The sequence below is a fragment of the Micrasema longulum genome, unplaced genomic scaffold, assembly GCF_059751315.1.
Source record: "Micrasema longulum isolate JH-2025_06_02 unplaced genomic scaffold, ASM5975131v1 h1tg002029l, whole genome shotgun sequence".
Classification (NCBI taxonomy): Eukaryota; Metazoa; Arthropoda; class Insecta; order Trichoptera; family Brachycentridae; genus Micrasema; species Micrasema longulum.
Genome location: NW_028279197.1, coordinates 79,933 through 102,740, shown reverse-complemented (window position 1 = coordinate 102,740; position 22,808 = coordinate 79,933). Strand labels below are relative to the sequence as shown.

The following is a 22,808-nucleotide window of genomic DNA, read 5'->3' as shown; positions in this document are numbered from 1 at the left end:
CCCTAGCCATTGTGGTATTCCCGGGAATGAAAAAGTGGACGCGTTAGCAAAGGAGGCGGTCTACTCCGTGGATCCTGCCCATAGTAATTTACTACCACTAGGTGATCTCCTTGTTATGACGAAGGAGAAGCAACTTCGCACTTGGCAAGAATATTGGGTAGCCTTCTCCCAAGCCAAGGGTAAACATCTTTTCCAACTGAAGCCAAATGTAACAGAAAAGCCTTGGTTTTCCAAAGTGATTCTGAACAAGTTTGATACATCCTCCATATGCAGAATGCGCATTGGGCACTGCTGCAATGGTTCTCACCTGTTCAGAATCCATGTGTGTCCGGGACATTTGCAAATGTCAGCTAGATGAGGAAGATTTACACCATATTTTTTTTGGATGCCCCATAAATGATTGTTATCCTGATTTCCTATACGACCTCTCTGATATTAATATCCCATTCCCTATTCATATTCTAACTCTCCTGTCCCCACCCAATAAACATGTATAAAATCATTTGTAAATATCTAGTTGTAAATGGTGTAAAGCTGTAAATATGTTTTATTATTATATGTATATATTTTATTAAATACAAACATACTGACTTGTACATATTATATTACTAACACATGTGTATATATACGTAAAAAAATAAAAAAATATTCGACACTGGCCAGAACACCCGAGTTGAGATGTGAAAAGGCCATGAAAAAACGAAGAAGAAAAATATATTTAATCTATTGAGCACGTTTCTCTGGTTAACTTTTCGTGACCGTTTTACTTTATAATATTGTTATTTTTATTTTTCAGTGTGTAGCTTTTATGTTTGATCCGCTTTAGATGGTCAAGATTAATTTGTAAAAATAATAATTTCGGTTAAACGTTGATTTTGTAATTGTTTTATCTTGCGAAATGGAAATTGACAACGCTAGTAGTAGTTGGAATAATTGCTACGTCAAAATACACGGCAAATTTATCGAGGTTAAAGATGGATTTATCGTCGATCCTAAAACAAATGCTCAGTCGAAACTGGATTTTTTCTACCTTTCTTACTGTCACAAAATGGTTCTCATGGACTTTGAAGATGCTGTTCATGAAATAAAAAAGGCGCTAAATCACCACAAATGTAGACGGAAAATGAAAACCAAATCGCCTTACCGAGTTACTCAAAGTTATTCTATGTGAGTATTTAATAGAATTTTGTATTCAATCATGGCTTAGGTTCTACTATGGCTTTATCCACAGTTCGGTTGTTGTATCTACTGAACATCTTTATTGTACTTATATGAAATCCCCCAACTAGTGATTCATTTCATATCTTATTTACCTATATAATATATATACATACCTTATTATTAATGATCCCAGAATATCATCACTTTAAGCAGATTTAATATATTTAATTAAACTATTTTTTCCTTACCAATGATCTATTTACAACCCTGCAATTTTTCCTTAAAGGGTATGTCAAAAGATTGAACAACTTCAAGAAATGATTGAGAAAAAGGAATGTCGGTGTTCTTTAGCTAATAACCAATCAAATGGATGCCAAGAGAAACTGACAACAACCGCTATTATAGAAAGGTATATATTAATATATTCACTAAAAATAATTTATTTCTAAATAAACTCCCCTTTGCTTACTGCTGGTTTTTTGAAATTCATTTTCAGGCCATTTTAGTCTTAATCATTGTGCAAGAAAATGGCTAAATTTCGATCAAATAATACTCTAACTTGTGTCAATTAGGTAGATAAATCTGTTGTTGTGTAACAGCCCAAAGTATAAATTATGCTCTTCTTAGTCGTTTACTCTTGGCAAAGCAGTCGTGGTCACCTCGCAGGAGAGAAGCACGTCGTTACGATCTGCCTCCACCCGCTTCTATCTTCAGCGCTGCCGAAAGCCTTTCGAAGAGGGACGCCACTCGCTTCTCTTACCAAGTCTGTCCATCTGGTAGGTCTTCTTCCGCGAGATCCAGTTCCCTCTACTCGTCCTTGTACCGCTAATTTTCCAATATTGTCTCATAATCTGGCCAAAGTAGCCGAGAACACGAGTCTGTACTTTGGAAGAAAGCTACTGTTCAATACCCAGTTCTCGGATTATAGAGACATTAGTCCTATGGGCTGTCCGTGGTATCCGTAGCATTTTACGCCAGCACTACTTAAAGAGTCTTTCTTTCATCATTCTCTTTCTCTCAGGGTACACGTTTCTGTGGCGTACAAGAATATAGGAAAAATGAGAGTTTTAACCATTTTGATTTTTGTAGACTTGATACTGCGTTATTGCCATTTTTTTGTAAATATCTCTATTTTTGTAATTATATACTTCTTAACTGGCCTAAATATTAATTATCACAACTGTCCTAAATATTATGTCAAATTACATACTGAGGAGGGAACATTTTAATGGTGGTTTTACACTTCAATAGTCCCTGGACCCATGATTGAGATGCGCTGCATTTGGTGTTTTAATACGGTGCCCTATGCACCATCAAGTGCAGATATGATGATGATTTAACTATGTTTATTTTATTTTATTAAATACCAGACTTTTATTATGATGTATTGAATTAATGTTGTTTTATTATTACAAACTAAATAAAATGTTTGTAACCCAACAAAATATTTATTCTTTCAATGAGAGGCCTATCAGACCCATCTGTCACACACGAATAATGCAAAGGGTCCACTTTTTGTATGATTTCTTCCAACATATACATGCATTAGCTTTCATCTGCTTATTCGAAGCCCACTGTTACATTATAATTTAACCCCGTTACGCTAGACTCCAGCTAGAGTCTGCTAATATTGGCTCGCAACTGCGAGCGAGTACATTCTTATTTCATTTCTTCTTGCAGTTGCGAGCTAGTACATTCTTATCGCCAATCCAGCCGCTAACTCAAATATAGCTACTTTGAAATGTTTTAATGACTAAACAATTATTCTCCGCGGAAAGTATGTACATTCTTATCTCAAATCTCTTTTGTATCCTGCTAGTTTAAATGAATGGAATCTGTTTTGAAGGCAAAAACATTTAATTGTATATTTTTATTGCCATGTTTGCTAAATCTTTAAACAGTATTTTCAGAATGATCTAGCATAGCATCTTCTTTTATATAATTGATTAATTTGGAAAAATTAATACATCAAAGATTATTAAAAGTATGATTTATTTATTGCTAGCCTGTTTAATGATTTACTATTTGCAGAGAAAAACCCGATCTACAAAGTGTTCTGAACAGAACTAATTCCTCCAATAGGACATATTTAATTGAAAAAGATGAATCCAATAACAATAGTGGGCACCGAAATTGGCCATCTCATACCTCTCGATCTTTGACAAAGGGCAAACCAACGAATAAGGAAAGTGGAGCATCTTTTCAAATTAGTTATGAACACTTAGGGGTCATTGGAAAATGGGTTTCGAAGAATAGAGATTTTATGCCTTATAAAGGAATGGCCGTAATTCCCGAAGGTTTATTCGAAACTGACGATGAATATTTTTTACAATTAATATTTTCGTTGAATCCAACAGTAGTTTTGGAAAGAAACTTTCCCAATATCAAAATAGGCGTAAGTTCTATAACTCCTGTAAAAACACAAAGAAAGAATTATGCGGATAGTTATGGCTCAAGCGAGATGACTCAATCAGAATTTGCTAGAGAACTTGGTCTCATTCACCGTGCATCAGACTTGACAAACTCTAATGAAACTTCTAAGTCCAAGTCGAAACCGATTGCTAAACCAAAACCAAAGCAGATTTCTCCCCCGAACAAAGTAATTATTATTATTATTATTATGGATAACTTATATAGCGCCATTTTCGTAATAAAATACCTCAAGGGCGCTTTACATAGTGATTCTATTGTTAAATTAATTTAATTGAAGCTTTTAAATTTGTAATTTAATTAAAACAATTTATTTTGTTGTCACATGCTACGGATTTATTCAAATGATTTAGAGAACAAGTGGGTTTTAAGTTTTTTCCGAAACATCACTTCATTTTCACAGCCTCGCACCTCTGCTGGGAGAGCATTCCATGCCATAGGGCCTGCGACCGCAAATGCGCGTTCACTAAATTTAGTGCGCTGTTTAAGTGTTTATCTAATCTTTTATATTTCCTGTTCCCACAATTTTATGTACAAAATATAATTAAAATTTTTTGTATGGCAGTAGACTTCTATTGGTCTCAGGTTTGGCCTCATGTGAATTATTTTTTTAAAAAATATACCGAATTAAATTTATTTCATAACCTCCATAGTCCGCCAAAGTACTTATTCTTTGTACTTGAAGTTTTAAATAAATAAATATATATTTTAGGTTCGTAGGAGATTGGATCAAAGTATGGAATTTCATAAAAATGAAAATTTAAATGATATCAAAAGAAGTAATTTCGTCGAATCTAACAAAGAAAATTGTCAAACATCGAAAGCTGGTACTGTATTTTCAGTTATTGACAAATGGAAATCTGATATCAAACCCAAATTGATACAACAACCAGAGAACAAAAGCCCACCTCGCAATTTACGACCATCCAAAAATTTAAATTACTCCATGAGAAAGTATGTTTTTATTCATTTTGCATGTCTTCAATTTAGCGCACCACCTCTTAGCTGTTGCTCTTTACATGTTCCAAAATTTAGTTGCTCCTAATATTCCTAGTTGAAACGTCAAGTGTGTTCTTCATTTGACAACATTTTGAGAATGTCTTAATGTTTATAGACAAGATTCTACCTTATTGTGCACTTCATAAGATGCACTAGGTTGACGCTATATATACCGACTTCAGTAAAGCCTTTGACAAGGTTTGCCACTTTAACTTGTTGCAGAAACTTGGTCGACTGGGAGTTTACCGAGATTAATAGATACTACAACAGAGGTGAAAAACATTTTTGAGAAGGGAATTAATAAAGGTTTTAGCTCTTTTACAGATGTAGAAATATAGATGTTCAAACGTAGGCAGAATGGTACTGTTACAGTGTGTAAAATGACCACTAGACTCGCTGTTATTTGGCATATTATTTATTACTTCAATTTCTTACTCTGTATACCATATCTCAATAATTATCATTTCAATTATGTTTTTGAATTATTTTCTATTAAAATTAATGGTTCTATTATTTTGTATATTTGACTATGTATGCAACTAAATTTGTATAATTCATATTTTAATATTTATATCTGATTATTTTTTTTTATGCTGGAATGTTCTTATTTATGGTTTTATTCTTTGTTATTTATATTTTACTTTTCTGGATTGTTATTCTATTGCATCACATGGTATTATAATTTAATTGATTTTATTATGTATTTTTCAATCTATATATATATAATTTAATTAATTTTATTATGTATTGTTAATTATTTTGACTTAACACGGGCACAGCCTACAAAAAGCCTTAATAAGTTCATGAATATATAAACGAGTGTAATTTTGAATGAATATATAAATAAATTCTTTAAGTGGCAAGTTTTTAAAAATGAATTAAAAATATATTTTCACAGGATATTAAAAACTCTTCTACTTTTGTTCAAATGAAACTTTGAAAACTTATTTAAACCTTATTTTTATTTTGCGCCTGCCTAGTATACTTTGTGCCAAATCTAGACATTTTTATAAATAATCTTATATCTAAACTAGAGATAAAACAGATATCTGGGTAATTATCTGGTATCTGGCTCAATCGTATCCGGATATCGTAAGGTAGCTCAATATCTGGCGGGTATCAAATATGTATTAATTTGCGAAAATTTCAATAAATCTACTACACAAATTGATTTATTGATATCGACCGTGTTTGGGAAAAAAGAAGTAACCTTCATCATTAGAAAAAAATACTATTTTGCTTAAAAACGTTCGTAAGTGGTCAGTTAACACTCTATAAAAATTATTATAAAATAATTAAGTGTGTTTCAGGGTTTTACATTAATTTGATGTGTTTTTGTCTTATTAAAAAAATCCATTTGCCATTTATTTTAGTTTGAATGATAAAGCACAATACACCGCTGAGGAAGACCGAATCATTTTGAATTGGATTCTTGAAGGAACCAATTCTATCAAAGTCAACGGGAATTACATATGGAAAGAATTGGAAAGGAAGCAAATAATGCCTAATGGAAGTATGTGTTAGCTTAATTTAAAATATGTAATGCTTAAAAATATTGTTATTAATTTGATCTTTGTAATTTATTTATTTATTATTATGGATAACTTATGAAGAGCCATTTTCGTAATATAATACCTCAAGGGCGCTTTACGAGGTGATTATATGAATATCAATTTCATTTTAATTTAAGTAAAACAATTTATTTTGTCTTAACGTGCTACGGATTTTCTCAAATGTTTAAGAGGACAGGTGGGTTTGAAGTTTTTTTCGAAACATCATTTCTCTACAATAAGAAATCTACAACCACTGAAATATTATAAACATTTGATTACATGTATAATAACTTTTCCTATTGCCTTAGATGTAGCTGGTAGTGTAGCTAAGTGTAAGGCGTTTGTCAGCTAGTTCATTTGGAATGTAAAGTTCTTTTAGATATTCTGGAACAGAGTTGTGCAGTGGCTTATACATAAGCCAACAGAGTTTTTATTGCACCCTATGTGGAAAACGTAGCCAGTGTAATTCCTGAAGCGGTTAGTGATATGACTGAACTTAGAGATTCCAAAAATAAGTCTCGCTGTGGCATTTAATACAGACAGCAAGTAATTTTATTTATTGGTAGACCTGTGTAGATACTGTCAGAATAATTAACTCTAGACACTACAAATTTCATATATTAATTGAAGGGCAGCATCAACCGGAATTTTTTTGCTTATGTATTAAATTTTTCTCAGCTGGTAGAAGCAAGAACTTATCATCTTACCAATTCGACCATCAAGAGAGAGTTCAGAATTAAAATGGAAGACTCCCAGCAGATTAATAGTTGGTAAAGCGGTACCCCTTGAATCGGGTAGTGTCATATCCTGAACCAAATTCTGTCGTCTGGCCGAAGCCATCCTTGTTCCGTTTTAGATAGCTTTAATATTAGTCTATTTACAGCCGTCCAGTTTCCTATTTTCTTGATGCATCCATCAATGAATAAATCCGTATGTGATAATAAAATAAATTGTTTTAATTAAATTACAAATTTAAAAGCTCAATCAAATTTATTTATCTATAGAATCACTTTGTATAGCGCCCTTCAGGTATTATATTACAAAAATGGAGCTGTATAAGTTATCCATAATAATAATAATAAATGAAGTTAACAAGCACACTCTTCTCGCCTAGTTTACAGTAAAAATAAGTATGTGTATCATCCGCATTCTTTGATTATGTTATCTTTAGTGTATAGGAGATAGAGAAGTGGTCCTAGTACTGAGCTTCGAGGCACTCCAGTAGACTTTTGGGTTTGACAAGTTGGGTAAGCTTTTACTCAGGAACACAACTGCATATTTTCTTTCATGAAGATATGAATTAAACCATATATGTGCCTGATCACAGCACAGATACCATAAGTTTTCTCCAGGCGTTCAAGCAAAATATTATAGTCTACAGTATCAAATGCATCACTCATGTCCAAAAGAGCCAACAACACCAGATATCCAGATTCTACCGTCGTAATGTTAGACAGTACTCTTATCACTCCCGTCTCCGTGGAATGAAAACATCAGTATGCTAATTGAAAACAGAATGAGGAAGTTCAGTTGTTTTTTTTAAAAGAGAATTATTTGTTAATAGATTATTAAACTATGCCAAAAATACATTTAAATTTTCATATATTGTATTATCAGGGCTATGAATTTTTAAAGTTTTGCATTTCTGAAATTACTCCGCATGTGACATCAGAGGTTCTCATTTATTCTCTGTCAGTTCTGCCAATTGGTCCGTTTACGGTAAGTAAACCGGATATCTTACACTTCATTCATATGCTCTAGTGACATCATTAGTAGTTAATTTTTATTGAAATATTTTTTATTATATTTTTTGTACATTTTCAAGAAACTTTGTCGTGCAATTTAATGCTCTAACCTTTACCGCGTTCAAGAAAACATTTTTTGTATCCAATATCCCGTAGGGCTGAAGTTCCTCATTATGCTTAATATAATTTTCCCATGAGAAACTATTTTTTCTGGTATTTTTGATACGATAGGAAGATTAGAAATAGGACGAAAATTGGGAAGATCTTCCACTTCAAGTTGTGAATTTTTAAAATAAAAAGTTTTTCCAGCACAGCATTTTTTACTTAAATCATATCTATAAATATATTATTTCTTTTTTTTTCAGACAGAACATGGCAGAGTCTTCGGAATAGGTTTTTGAAAACAATTTTATCACAATTGAGAAATTATGGGCTGCCGAAATATGACATGTCTGTTATAATTAGAGGGGCTCATAAAGGTATTTTAATGTGTTTATTAAAAGAAAATCTGTGAGTAATAATAGCTAACTTGATAATACATATTACTTTATCTGTTTTTAAAACACATTTCATTTAAGCTGTAGGATTTTTCTGATTGTTTGAGGTAGAGCTCTTACACCAGTTGGGGGTGAACAGAAATAATGTTGAGGTTCAATATATATTTGTTACTTATCGAATAAGACACAGCACTTTGTTCTGACGCGCGAGAGTAACGGCGATTATAACTAACTTGACTGGATTACATGCTGTAACTGATTAACCGCGTTGAGCTGACTGACTAATGTTACCACCCCCTGTGATCCTTTTATAGGTCGTGTCCTTTTGTTCTTTATGTCTCCATGGCAGGGATGGAGTTAATGTTCTCCAGGACGTTGCACTGGATATGTCATCTGATTTTGTGAGACCACCTCTCTGGATAGTGAGTGCTGTGGGAGTCAAACTCCATTGATTGATTACACACACACACGTCAAATGGTTTTACCTGAAATATAAAGCAACGACCCAAGAAGCAACTCAGCGTTTTCTATTAAATATATACCATTATATTATGCAAGATCAACAGTATTGCACACAGGACGTTAACTCAATAACGAAATCGGATGACACATCGAGCGCAACGTCCTGAAGTACATTAACTTCTTTCTCGTCATGACGGCATGAAGAGCAAAGGAACATGACCTATAAAAGTCAGTTACTCAGTTCCAGCATGTAGTCCAAAAGCAGTCGGTTCAACTCATCATCGCGTTACTCTCGCGCTTCATGACGAAGTGTTGCATCTTATTCACTACGTAATAAATACGTATCACAACACCAACCTCGTTTCTTCTGTCCATCTCCAACTGCTCCAACAAGTTTCGCTCCACCCTCCAACAACCAGCAAAATCCTACAAAAAACTAAAATGGCTACCGGTTTAGGAACATGACTGTTTCTGTGTCGAGGTTTACAAATTAATAAACTAAATATTTCAAATCTAACTAAATAACAAGTACATACCTAAAATACGTCACCCGCTGACGTGTGTTCAGTGTTTTGCGCCCAGCCTTCAGATTCTCGGAAAAATAATAAGGGGTACGTAATAGGTATTGCATTGAATGATATTTTTCATCATTTAACATTTTTAGAAGATACATTGTTTAATGGTGAATCTCCACTATCAAAAAATATTTAAATATGGAAATAGTATGCTGATGATATTTTTTAGCATTTGGATAGAAAATTAAAATTAAATTTACTGAATTTAACATTAACCGTTATTAATGTTAAGATAACCTTTGAAATATTCCGTAAACCCACATACATTGATTCAGTAATTCATTAATAAATATTCCTCTGTCAAAATATAAGTTATCACAAAGAAATTAACACAATAAAATTAATTGCATTACATAATGGCTGTAATACACATCTTACAGATTATGTTTTAAATAAAAAACTTATCACAAATAGGTATTTATATTCTCGTCCTGTAATAAATAAAACTGAACCGTATAAACGGAGAAGAATTTTGAATATTGATCATTTGTTCATCATTCCATGTCCGCTACTTAGTTGGAGCATATGGTATCCACAAAGAGCCTCTATGCATCTCTATCGGCCGCCACCTTCTTTGCGTCCTCCCAAGTCAGGTTCCCATCCTGAAGTTCTGACATAAACTGCCGACGATCAGTCAGCAGTGGATGTCCAGGAAGTCGAGAATTAAATAATTAAAAATATCAAGTATAAAAGTAAACTGCATGATATGTTTGATTTTGTTTTATTTAACAATTGAGAGTAGAAAGTCTCAATAATACCCATGTAATATATAATGAAGTTGACATATATAATGAAGTTCATTCATGTTTTATTATAGATGTTTATTATTTTATTTTTAGGTTGTATACAGCGAAAAAGCAAAGATAAATTCATATCGAAACCTAACTATGGATTAGTAATAAAGAAAAAAACTTTAAATAACCAAGGTGAATATTTAAGTTTTATTTTTTAATTAACTAAATTTGTTAAGTGCACCACATTTTCGAAAAACTTTATAAGCAAAAGGCTATATTCAGTTACTGCCAGTATTATAAATATTGTCGATGGGGTTTCATCATCTGCTTAACCCTACAGTAAAATGACATTTTGGTTGTATAGTAGAATTTCTTGCATTGATGTTTGTTGTGGCAAATATCATTTCATGTTAAAAAAAATTAACTAGGAAATAGTTATTAGCCATTGTGTTTCCACAGGACAAATGAATCACCAAAGATTTGTCTGCCTCATCATTGAAGTCAACATTCATCTTCAATTTTATCCTCAAAGTAAAATCAAGTTTTCTGCGTGAAAATAGGATATGTATACATTTTTTTTTTCTAAATATGTATGTTCAGTTGCCGATGAAGATATCTTGAATTTTTATACAAATATATACATTTTCATACATAAATGACGATTTTACTTTGTCTGGAAATATGCCGATTAAGAAAACGTTGATAATCGCGGCCCAGGTTGGATTCCCGATATGATGATTTGCATGAAATATTGATTTAAAATGTATTTTTACACATGCTTTTACAAATGTTTGTTGAAGGAGGCAAAACAAGCACGTGTCGATCCTTGTGTATAGGAGTGAGGTGTGGAATTGGAAAAACTAGAATGAAAATAGGCTGAATGCTGTCAAAATGCGATCTCTCTGGTGAATCTATGGTAAAACTATGTATGCTACGTGCACAAATGTCAAGATCCGCGCATTACATACATTACATGTATAAAATAGCAAATGGCGTATTGACGTCCCGGAATTAACTAGTGTTATCAGCTTAAAAGTACCAGTTCGAAATACTCGGCAGCTAATGTTATTTTTTAAATCTCCTGGTAGTCACAATTATTATTACAATTCACCAATACCTAGACTACACCGGCTAGGTAACGAGTATGGTGAAGTTGATATATTTCGTCTGTCTTTATATAAATATAGGTTAAGTATTCAAAAGGTCATAAATTAATTTGAATAAAATTTCTTAATATTGTTCTTTATTTACTATTTTTTTTTCTCATGTATCTCTATAATAATGTATAAACTTATATGTATGTATATGTATGTGTGTATGTTTTCATATGTAAATTTATTAAATATTTTTCTACGTACCCTATACCTATGTTGGTACATTTCCTGATTTTTACTTATTATTGTATCTTTTAGCTTTTCTTATGTTATCTTTAATTTGAACTTAATTTACATACTTATGTTTCACTGCTGCACTTGAATGTAATTTCTAATATATGTAAAAGCCCGTAGGGCGTGTAAATTAATAAATAAATAAATTATGTAAGGCCGAGACAGGCATTTTCTACAGAATCAAAAAGGAGTGCTGCGTTGGTTTGGACATGTAGAAGGAATGGACAGCGAAAGAATGGCTAAAAGGATTTACAATGCGCATGTTGATGGATGCAGAAAACGAGAAAGACCGAAAAAGAAACGGCTTGACCATATTCAACTAATATTTGTGAAGATGGACATAACAAAAGTTGGGATAAGTGTCATGTGTACATGAGAAGATTTATGAATGTAGAGGGAGTGAGGTCTGTATGCAAAGACAGAGTAATATGGCATTCTATCCTCTGCCTACCATTTCGGGGAAACGGCCCGATGGTTTGTTTGTTTTTTTATACCAAAATATTTCATGTTCCTGGACTGGCACCTCAAGTGTAAGACTGTTTTTACCTTTGTGTAACAAAATGATCTGCAGTTGGTGTACGGTGCACCGTAGGGAAATATTGATAATGATGATGATACAATTGATTTGAATTTAGCCTAACAAAGTGCAAAAAGGTTAATACAGTTATATTTTACCCTACGGGCTTGTCGATAGTAACGGCCTATCGCGACTACATAGCCATTGTGCGCAGCGAGCCTATCTAGCGCCAACGCGTTTACATGCAGGGGTTGTAGACCAGAGAATAGTAATTATTATTGCTATTAGACAGTGCAATAGCAGAAGTTGAATAGACAAGATGGCTTGCTTGAAATTAACACAAATGGGAGAATAAATGGTGAATTCTTCACATTGTATGAGAAACGGAGAATGTACCTTGCAAAATGTTTCGAATATACAGCATCTAGTATCAGTATAGAGTCGGGTTAGCTGTTTGAAACCCCAAGATGGGTTGTTTGTTTATGTAAAATAGTATGTATGTGTAGGTCCCGTCACAATAGATCTTCACAGGTCGCAGTGACGTCGGGAGCTTGCATAGCACTGACCCCCACCGCTAAGAATAAGAATGTATTTGTAGGTACCTTCATTTACACCTAATACCAACATACACATACCGTCACACAAGCTGCGATTATTGCATTTTGTAATAAGATTTTGAGATTCAGAATATTTTAAAATTGTAATCATAGCATCATATTTCCATTGCATTAAATGTTAGTAAATAATAATTATTGTTGTATAATTATTATATAATTAATAATGGTTAATACTAATTCTATAATGAAATAATTATATAATTAATAATTATAATTTATTTATTTATTATCATATATTCATACATACAATTATACATTTATACTATGTTGCTTTGACTGTCTAACTAGGGTTATTTACACCGTTCTAAGACTGTCAAAATTTAAAAACAGTTATCATTACATAAAAAAAACAATATTAACTCATGTGTGGCTATGCGGTAACGGATGTCTACCTCGGGTAAAAAACATTTAATAACTCTCTTATTTTTTTAAATAACCAACTCATATTTTTTGTAATCCTTATATGGACTTTTTTACACCAAAATAAGGAAACATTTTTATAAAAAATGCACGGGCTTTTTCTATAAAAAACAATTTCTTCATTTTGTAAAATAAATTAAAACAAACGAAAGAGATGCCAGTATTATAAGTGGTTTATTAAATTTTATAAGAAAGAGCACGAGAATATAGCATATCAGAAGACCGACAAGGACACTATTCGTTAGGGGCGGAGCTTGAATGACCGAGAAAACAATACCGAAAGAGCACGATACAGAATTATACCACTTGTGGGACAGAGAACACATCAGTCGCGTGAAGTTTTTTGTAGTATACTAAGCTGACGCTGTATTTAACACACCGTGTTCCCGAAATGTTTCTACAATTTATTCACAATTTATCTGATTTAAATTATTTTTTGACAATTCTTGATGGAATTTCATTGTAATGATGTAATATTTACATACATTTACATATAAGTTATTAATCAAAAATACTTGGTACACTTCCACTCATTTCCACACTTAAGATAATATTTTGATTTCTATAAATCATCTTTACATTGTATAATATTCGCCAGTCTGAAGATGTCCATAATGGGATGAAAGCGCTAATTGGTCAAACAAATAAGTGGAAGTGTACCCAAGGAAGTGTGCAAAGTTATTTCATTTAAAGTGTTCAAAAAATTTGTTCGTAACTAGTTTTAAAAAACGTGTTCACGTTGTCATTTTTGTGTATGTTTAATTATGATTTGATTATATCACGTATTACGTACTATTATTTTATTTCTTTCAAGTTTTTTTTGCTATTTTTTTAGGATTTATTTCAATATTATTCTAAGAATATGTTTTAACAGCGTTTTTATTTATTCTAATAAAATCTAGTATTTATTTGCAATAAAAATTTGATATTCTTTTTTGCATTCAAATAAGAGTTGTATTAGCATAGCATACTTTCTAGTCTCCCGGTTGATCTATTTCCGCTAAATTCTGTCGTAAGTGTAATTCGGAATTCAGTCGACAACCAGACGCGGGCGGCAGCGCTTGCTAGCGGGATTTTAAAAGGAATGAACACAATTTCTAACTTTATTTTGCATAAATATGCTTTAATTTTATATTTTTTATGTAACATCTTTGAATAAAGATCATTTTTAACACATACCATTGTAAATAATTTGGTATTTTAGCTTACATTTCAAAATATCTCGACTTATGCTTGTGGTCACATTGTGTTACACCACCGGCTGCAAAGGGATTATTCAGCACAGTCTTTTAAGAGTTAAAAACAATAAACGGTAGTAAACATCGAAAACATACAGTAAAAAAGTAGTAAAAAACAATTAAAAAACGTAGTAAAAGATATAGAATGAAACAGTAAAATGTTGTGAGTTATAATTTTTATTATATAAAACAATTATTGTAGGTATATAACCACATACCAACTTATATGTCTATCGGCTTCTAGACGAACCCACCTCTTCATCAAATTTGTAATTTGTAATTTTTTGTAATTTTTGTAATAAAAGTTTTTATACCTGCGTTACCTGTCCGTAAAATATTTTCTCCTACTTTCTCCGGACCGCAGGCTTAAAATGTTTGAGAAACGCTGGTCCACATTGTATATAATGCTTAGTCGGTGACTTTTTTATTTAAAAAAAAAATATATATTAAAAGAAATATTTGCGTTCTTCCCAAATATTTAATTTTGAGGGCCATTTTCAACGAGTTGTAAATAACTCACTATTACAAAATGGGAATCAAGTAGGGGTAGAGTAGGATTTGAACCACGGACCTTTGGTCCGTGAGTCCGAGACACTAGCCACAGGACCACAACCCGATTACAAATTTAATGTTGCTTAATGTTATTTTAGGTAACAAAGCCAGTGAAGAGGAAGCAAAAATGAGCAAAAAGATATCTCCCACCCGCATTACGCATGTAAAACGCCCAAAGATTACTAAGGAGACCAAATCACGCAATAGTTATTATCTTTATAGCGAATCTGATGTCTTAAGTGATAATGCGCCGGAATTGTCGTATGCTGAATATAAAAACAGATTGAGAAATAATAGTGGACAAAGCGGTACGATTCCCACAAAACAGAAAAAATTGTTTACACAGAACTCATTTCTTGCGTCTGTAACTGAGAAGTTGTCAGTTATTATGCAATAATTTTTCTAATGTTAGCAAGTTGGTATTACTGAAGATTTGACTAGCTGTTTTACTTGAATTCAGTTTATGTCTGTTTCTTTTATTTCTCTTTTAAAAATGTTTTACCACAAAGGCATTTTATTGCGACCACTTGTAGCCCTTTAGAGGTTTAATTAAGTGCATGTTTACAGTATAAGGTGAAAATAAGCTAAGCGATAGAATTGGAAAAATAAAGCTAAGCGTATTCAAGCAAATTTAAATTCCGTATTATTCATTCTACAGATGTTGTTTTACGAGACATTTTAAAGGCACTATATTTATTTTAATATAAAATAAAAATTACTAAAAAAGCAATTACAAAAACACAAGATGTAAATAAGGTAGTGTAAATTTTATGGTATAATAAATAATATGCTTAAGCAATGTTTTTTATGTTATATAATCTTTGATTTTGCTAAGTGTTTTATTGACTACTACTGTTGAAATATATCTATATGTTATATCATGTTGACTTCTACTTGTAGAAGAGTGGGATATCTGCAGCAATAAAATGTGAATAAACAATCCATAGTATGCTGTTGGATGAATAAAAAGGCAGGAGTTCAAATATTTTTTAAAGTTGGCAATGGTTGTTACATTTATTTAGGAAAAGGTTGATTGAATTTAAATCAATATTTATTGTTGCCAGGTATTTTCCTTTATAATACATCATATTCATTTTTATTTTATTAGCGAGATTATATTGATTGATCTGTTTATGCCTGTACATTATGTGCATTAATCGAATGGATGCTAATTTCATAATTTATTCTTTACACCACTAATCCCTGTAAGTAAATAGTCGACTGTAGTTACTAATTACGCAATTTTAGGGTTTATGTGCATATTATACATTATAGGATCATTCCGTCATTTTGTTCAAATTTGCATGTTTTAGAAGTTTTTTTTAAAAATAGAATTGTGTTCCTGTATACTAATGTGAAAAGAGCACGTATCGATGGAAGACGTATACTATTGTATCCTACAAAATGTCAAATTAATTTTTTTAACATTAACGTGTAGACAATTACGATAAATTAATTAGTTTAAAAAATAAACCAATATGTCGTAAGTTATGCAGATTCCAAGTAAAAAATCGTAAGTACTATAAGTACTAACTATTAAACCGATAAGGATTCCATGTAAAAAATTGCAACACCGAAATCTCAAAAAGGGTTTATTGTAGACACAATTTTCAAAAGTCATTAAAAAAAACACAGAAATTTTTATTAGTATAATTCAAAATTCAAATTAATACCTTTAGAATTGTTAACTCAGGTAAACAAAAACATCTTTAAACAGCTCTCCTGAAAAGTTGATGTTTATACGGCAGTTTACGTAGCTGTCATCGATATGTGCAACATTCAGATATGAAGGAAATTGATGGAAGGTAATAAATGTGTGGATGGTAATGAAAAAATCGTAATTTATACATTTGGATGGTAATGAAGTTTGTTAGTATGGTATTGAAAAATTGATGGATGTTAGACTATGCGGTGATTCTTAACTGGGGCGCCGGCGCCTCTTTGTGGGCGTTTTGAAGTTCTGGTGGGGTGCTTTGAAATTTTTAGCACTTCGGGGGTACTGCAGAAAATCGAGTGGGCATTGTGTCAATATAGAAAAATAAGTTCAATATCATGTTCTTCATATAAAATATAGGCCCAATCAAAAAAGTTCAAAATATCACCTATGAGTGAAAGTTTTGTACCGTCCGAAGCCGGAGGCAGTTCAAATTTAAAAGAGCAGTTTATTGACATACAAAATGACTGCAATGCCAAAATAGTATTCAATCAATGTGATTATAATGCGTTTTGGGTTCGTTCACAATCAATACCCTCTTCTTTGGAAAGAAGTAAAATTACCCATCATAGCATTTCCATCTTCCTATTTCGTAGATTAGGATTTTAGTGAAATGCATATATTGAAAAAAATTACAAAATCGATTACAAATAAGTCAAAGTGGAGATTTGAGATTATATTTTATATAACTTGAACCTAATATTACGAAATTGGCGCAATCAGATAAGGCTCAGGGATCTCCTTAACTTTTTTTAGTTTTTTGATAAAAAATTTATATTCAATTATTTACTCGTTTAAAAAAATATTATTATATCTAGGTATGTGATATTAATATGACATAAAAGAGAATAAGTACATAATGTTTATAAAAATAATATTGTGTTTTATTTGTACTACTCATTATTTTTTATTTGTAGTAGGAAATACATTGGATACAATACATACCTACATAGAGAAAAGTGTAAATTTTTATTTCGATTTTTGTTCAGGGGGGGGGCTGGATATTTTTTACTGATTCTTTCAATTATTATTATTATTATGGATAGCTTATATAGCGCCATTTTCGTAACAAAATACCTCAAGGGCGCTTTACATAGTGATTCTTTTAAATTTGTAATTTAATTAAAATAATTTATTTTGTTGTCACATGCTACGGATTTATTCAAATGATTTAGAGAACAAGTGGGTTTTAAGTTTTTTCCGAAACATCACTTCACTTTCACAGCCTCGCACCTCTGCTGGGAGAGCATTCCATGCCATAGGGCCTACTACCGCAAATGCTCGTTCACTAAATTTAGTGCGCTGTTTGCGTAGAGGTAAAATAACTTTTCCTCTCGCCGTAGACGTAGCTGATCTAAGCGTTAGACGCCTGTCAGCTAGTTCATCTGGAATGCATAGTTCCCTTAGATATTCCGGAGCAGAGTTGTGCAGTGACTTATACATAACCCAACAGAGTTTGTATTCGACCCTCTGTGGAAAACGTAGCCAGTGTAGTTCCCGAAGTAGTGGAGTGATATGACTGAACTTAGAGATTCCGAAAATAAGTCTCGCTGCGGCATTCAATACAGATTGTAGGCGAGTAATTTTTTTCATTGGTAGACCTGCATAGATACCATTACAATAATCGACTGTAGACACTACAAACGCATTTATTAATTGACGGGCGGCATCAACCGGCAAATTTTTGCGTATGCATTTAATTTGTCTCAGCTGGTAGAAGCGTGAACTTATCGTTCTACTAATTTGAGCGTCAAGAGAAAGGTCAGAATTGAGTAAAACTCCCAGTAGTTTAACGGTGGCTAAAGCGGTACTCCCTACATTGGGTAGAGCCGTATCCTGGATCAAATTCTGTCGTCTGGCTGAAGCGACCCATAGTTGTTCAGTTTTTGATGGGTTTAATGTTAGTCTGTTTTCAGCCATCCAGTTTCCTATTTTCTCGATGCATCCATCAATTAAATTGACAAGCACACTTCTCTCGCCTGGTTTGCAATAAAAATAAATCTGAGTATCATCTGCGTAGCAGTGAGACCACAATCCACATTCTTTGATAATGTTCTCTGTATCTTTAGTGTAAAGGAGATAGAGGAGTGGTCCGAGTACTGACCCTTGAGGCACTCCTGTAGACACCCGAAAGTTGGTTGAGCTTTTACCCTGGAACACAACTGCATATTCTCTTTCATTAAGATATGAACTGAACCACATATGTGCCTGATCACGGTTAAGAAACACTAGACTAATGTAATATGAATTAAAGTGAACAATAAAATAGAATCTTTCTATGTATCATCTGACAAAAAAGATAGGAAAGAGAAAGGAAAACTCATAGTAAAAAATTAAATGCTTTATTCAGACTTTGGATCAGTGGAGACAAGAAATTACACAATATCAATCACATGTGATCAGTTCTGTCTAGTGATGTGTTTACAACATTTGTATGAAGCAATGGACAAAATATGAAAATACAATCTGCGTGAAGTGCATGCAGCTGGAACATCAGAGACAGAACAACCAAACTATTTCACTACTTCTCTCTATCCCTAAATAGGAGAAATTATATGGAGTAATCAAATATGCAGGCTAACTAAGTAATTATGAATACCTATGCAAACATTCATCAGATCAGAACTCAATTTAAAAGCCTGATATTTTTTAAAGGAGACAGTGATTCACTAAGCAACAATTTCTCTATTGGTTGGGATGTCTTTAATTGGGTCATTTTTAACTTTTTTCTCCACCGTATCTTCGTGCGTTGTGTTTCTTTTGTGAAGCTGCAACACTCTTATTTTCTTTTGTGCACTTATTTTTTTTCTTTAGTTAATCTCATCTTATAATGATTTTTTTGTAATGATTTTCATAGATATGTACCGTAATTTTCAAGCAGTCTTATTCGTTCGCCGACCTTTTTTTTGTGTTATATGTTGAAACATTATCAACTGCTGGAAGGTCAGGGTTAAAAGCATTTTGCATATCATTGAGTACGTCCTCAGCATTGTTGCTATTTGGGGGCATATTTTCTGCTACATATAATCCTTTCTATTTTACTCGGCTCCGCTTTTTTCTTCAAATAGTTTAGAGGGTTCTTTAGTTTTTTTCCGAGTTTCCATCTTCCTCTGCTCTCTCTGGGCACTTGCACCCATATCTTCAATGCTGCAGATCTTTTTTGCACTTTTCTCATGGCGTATCTTTTTCTTTCTTTCTCTGTCTGAAGACTAAAGTTCCGGATTGTTTATAATATCTGCATATTTTTGTTGCTTATGTAGCCTGTCCTCGGCTAGCTTTTATTGGTTTGTTAGTTTTTTCTTTAACTTTGCCATCGTTGTTTTTAGTTGTTACCCTATAACAAATAATAAAGTAAAATTATTATATGTATCAGATAAGTGAGAAGCTGAAGAACAAAAGCGGATAATTTAATTTTGGTTCATTTTACAGGAGAGCCAAAAAAATGGTTACTACCTAATTTATTATGTGTGTATTTTTTATATCTTTGTTTTCTAATTCTTTATCTTAAATTATTAAAATTCAAAAGTAGAAATATTGTTTTTTAATCAAGAAATTTACATTTGTTTCTTCATACTTAGTTATGAAGAAATTAATTTTAATAAAATCTGGCTTTTATTGGAAACTTAAAAGTAGGTTAAAATTTGTCAGTATTGATAGGAAATTGGACTAATAAGATAAATCTTGTTGCTTTAGGGTGAGTAATTAAATCATTCGTTTTGAATATATATTTTTTATTAAAATAAAGATTTGCTAAAGCTTTGATGGATTCAAAAAAATATATTGTTTTTTGTGGAAATGCGATTTCAACAAAACAACGGAATGACCCTATACATACACATTCATGATCATTTGAAAAAAGTTATATAATACAAATTATGTATGTATTAAGTTTATTTTTGTATGTGTGTAACAGAAAATACAAATACTTTTTAAATGCTATTTTTATCTTTTTAATTTTTACCTTATTGTAGATTAAATCCTCTGAAATAGAATAAAGAAATATCAAAAATATTGTATGGGTTATATTAAATTAAAAATATGTATTAGTATTTGTTAACAAAACAAAAAAGTAAAATGTGATTTTATTGTCACCTAAAATTAAATTCACATAATATTTTAAAAATAAAACAATATTTTAAAACTTCAATGTGACGTTCATGGCACAACAAAGATTTGAGGGGAGCTGTTTTGTTAAAAAATAATGGTTTTATCTAGTTCACTATTTTTACCTCAGGCCAATAACCCTCTACAGCTTGAGCCGCCCATACGAAAAAAAACCATTCTAGGATTATCAATCATGAAGTTAGATACAGTTTGCAGCAAAACAAAGGGCCGTAGGTACTCCGGTCAAGAATCGTAAGCACAGCGATGAAACCGTCCGTTACAGTCTGCTGTTAAACCAAAAATTTGCAACACTTTTGTTCTATGCGATAGGGCGAAATGGCATCTCTATAAGCGTGTCGCACATTATTACTCAGAAGTTTACTCTCGATAGCTCCTGTGGTATAGTTTCCAAGATGTTTCTTCATGAAAGGGGGTTGAGGGTTTGATCCTTGGTCACAATTATTTTAATTGTAGTCTTTATAGCTGGTTATTCTGCATTGTAATAATTCGTTACTATAATTGGGTCTCCCAGCCAGCTGTGCAATGGAAGAAAAAATACATAAATAACACACACCATATATGCGTTAATTTCTTAGCATTTTTGTATTCCAATCTCCATACCAAATACTAGGCAGAAAGCTTCTTTTGCAGTGATTTGAAATATGTGCATCCAAACAATAGTTTTGAAGAAACTAAGATTTGTTTTCAGCTGAAAATATTGAATACATTTTTCATGATGGGAAATCAATGATATAGTGGTATTGAAAACAATTTTTAGGACTGAAATTAACATTATACTACTTCAATGCATAATTTTTAACAAAATTGATTTTCTTCAATTATAAAACTGTCTTTCTAGTATTCAAATAATGTTTTATTGCATAGATAAAGGCATAGAATTAAGAATAGTCAGAAACCACATACGCACATCAAACAGAAGGCGACTAAACTACTCATAAATGAGTAGGTTTACATTTTGACCCATTAGTTTCTTTGTAGACATCGCTCAGTACAGTCCTGATTTGAATTCAACTATACCGTGTCCCTTTGAAGTGTAGAAATACTGCTAGGATCTTAAAGAAACAGAATGGTATCACTTTTCATGTGTAATTAGCAAAGGAATGTTTAGGCAGCAAATGCATTACTTAAGAATTGAATTATTGTTCCATCTGTCAGATTGTCGAAGAAACAAAATGGAAATTTCGTTAGTGTTGCCAGGGTAGTAATTTTTTTTTACCCTACTTTGCTCATCTAATGCAAGAACTAATGAAAATTAGACCTTGGATTAAGCAACGCCTTGGGGGACATTTGAACGACATTATCTTTAAAACATCAAATATTATTTAACATGATATAAAAAAATTTCAGTTTTATGTAAAATAAAATTTGTTTTATATTTTAAGTTCAAAGTTCATAAATTCAATTACTCTTATCAAATGACCCTTTACTTATCTACTCTGTTGTGTCAATCAATGTTTCCGTGTGCACAATAAAATTTTAGAGAAATTAACAGATTGCTTTTTTTTTACCTTACATTTGTGTTATGAGTTTTTTTTTCCCATCAAGCAACATTACGCGGCGACATCACGAATGCGCGCGGCGAAAGTAGGCCATAGTGGGGGATTATTGGACACAGTCCGATGTATTCAAATATGATTCTACGCTCCTTCTGGACTATTCTTAATTCTATGGATAAAGGTTCAATTGTTGCGTAAGTCTGTAATATACATTCTTATTTATATACAATAGCAGGGACGAAGGAGCATATGAAGCAACTGAAATCACTAAGAAATCATTGCTAGTACCTAATATGTATTTTAATTCTCTTTATATCAACACATTTTGAAGATAAAAAACTAGCAACCAATATAAAAATGCTTAAAGATTCCTACAGACATGTTCCGTACTGTGTTATTTACTGTAGGTACCTACCTTACATATACGCATATTATACTTATCCTTAAAATCTGAGCTTCACTAGAAATTTGGTATCAAAGACACCACTGTACAATAGTTTTATCTTTTGTTATTGTTTGTTATATGTTTCAAGTAAAAAAATATTTTGCTGTTGTTGATTATTTCTTGTAGATACCTAAATCTAG

General features: G+C 32.1%; 1 protein-coding gene across 1 annotated transcript; it reads left to right on the top strand.

Moving 5' to 3' along the window:
- The first annotated feature begins 701 nt into the window (after positions 1-701).
- On the top strand, positions 702-22,212 carry LOC148273226 (uncharacterized). The gene is made up of 8 exons (XM_088238981.1): positions 702-1,167; positions 1,448-1,570; positions 3,193-3,760; positions 4,304-4,545; positions 5,964-6,103; positions 8,254-8,367; positions 10,262-10,348; positions 14,987-22,212. Exons 1-8 carry the CDS (start codon positions 899-901, stop codon positions 15,283-15,285), a joined length of 1,842 nt encoding a protein of 613 aa, XP_088095107.1. The 5' UTR covers positions 702-898; the 3' UTR covers positions 15,286-22,212.
- The last annotated feature ends 596 nt before the right edge of the window (positions 22,213-22,808 follow it).

Coding starts and splice junctions, on each gene's coding strand:
- LOC148273226 (XM_088238981.1), top strand. CDS start 899: ATGGAAATTGACAACGCTAGTAGTAGTTGGAATAATTGCTACGTCAAA. Junction 1,168..1,447: donor GTTACTCAAAGTTATTCTAT/GTGAGTATTTAA, acceptor TTTTCCTTAAAG/GGTATGTCAAAAGATTGAAC. Junction 8,368..10,261: donor AATTAGAGGGGCTCATAAAG/GTATTTTAATGT, acceptor TTTTATTTTTAG/GTTGTATACAGCGAAAAAGC.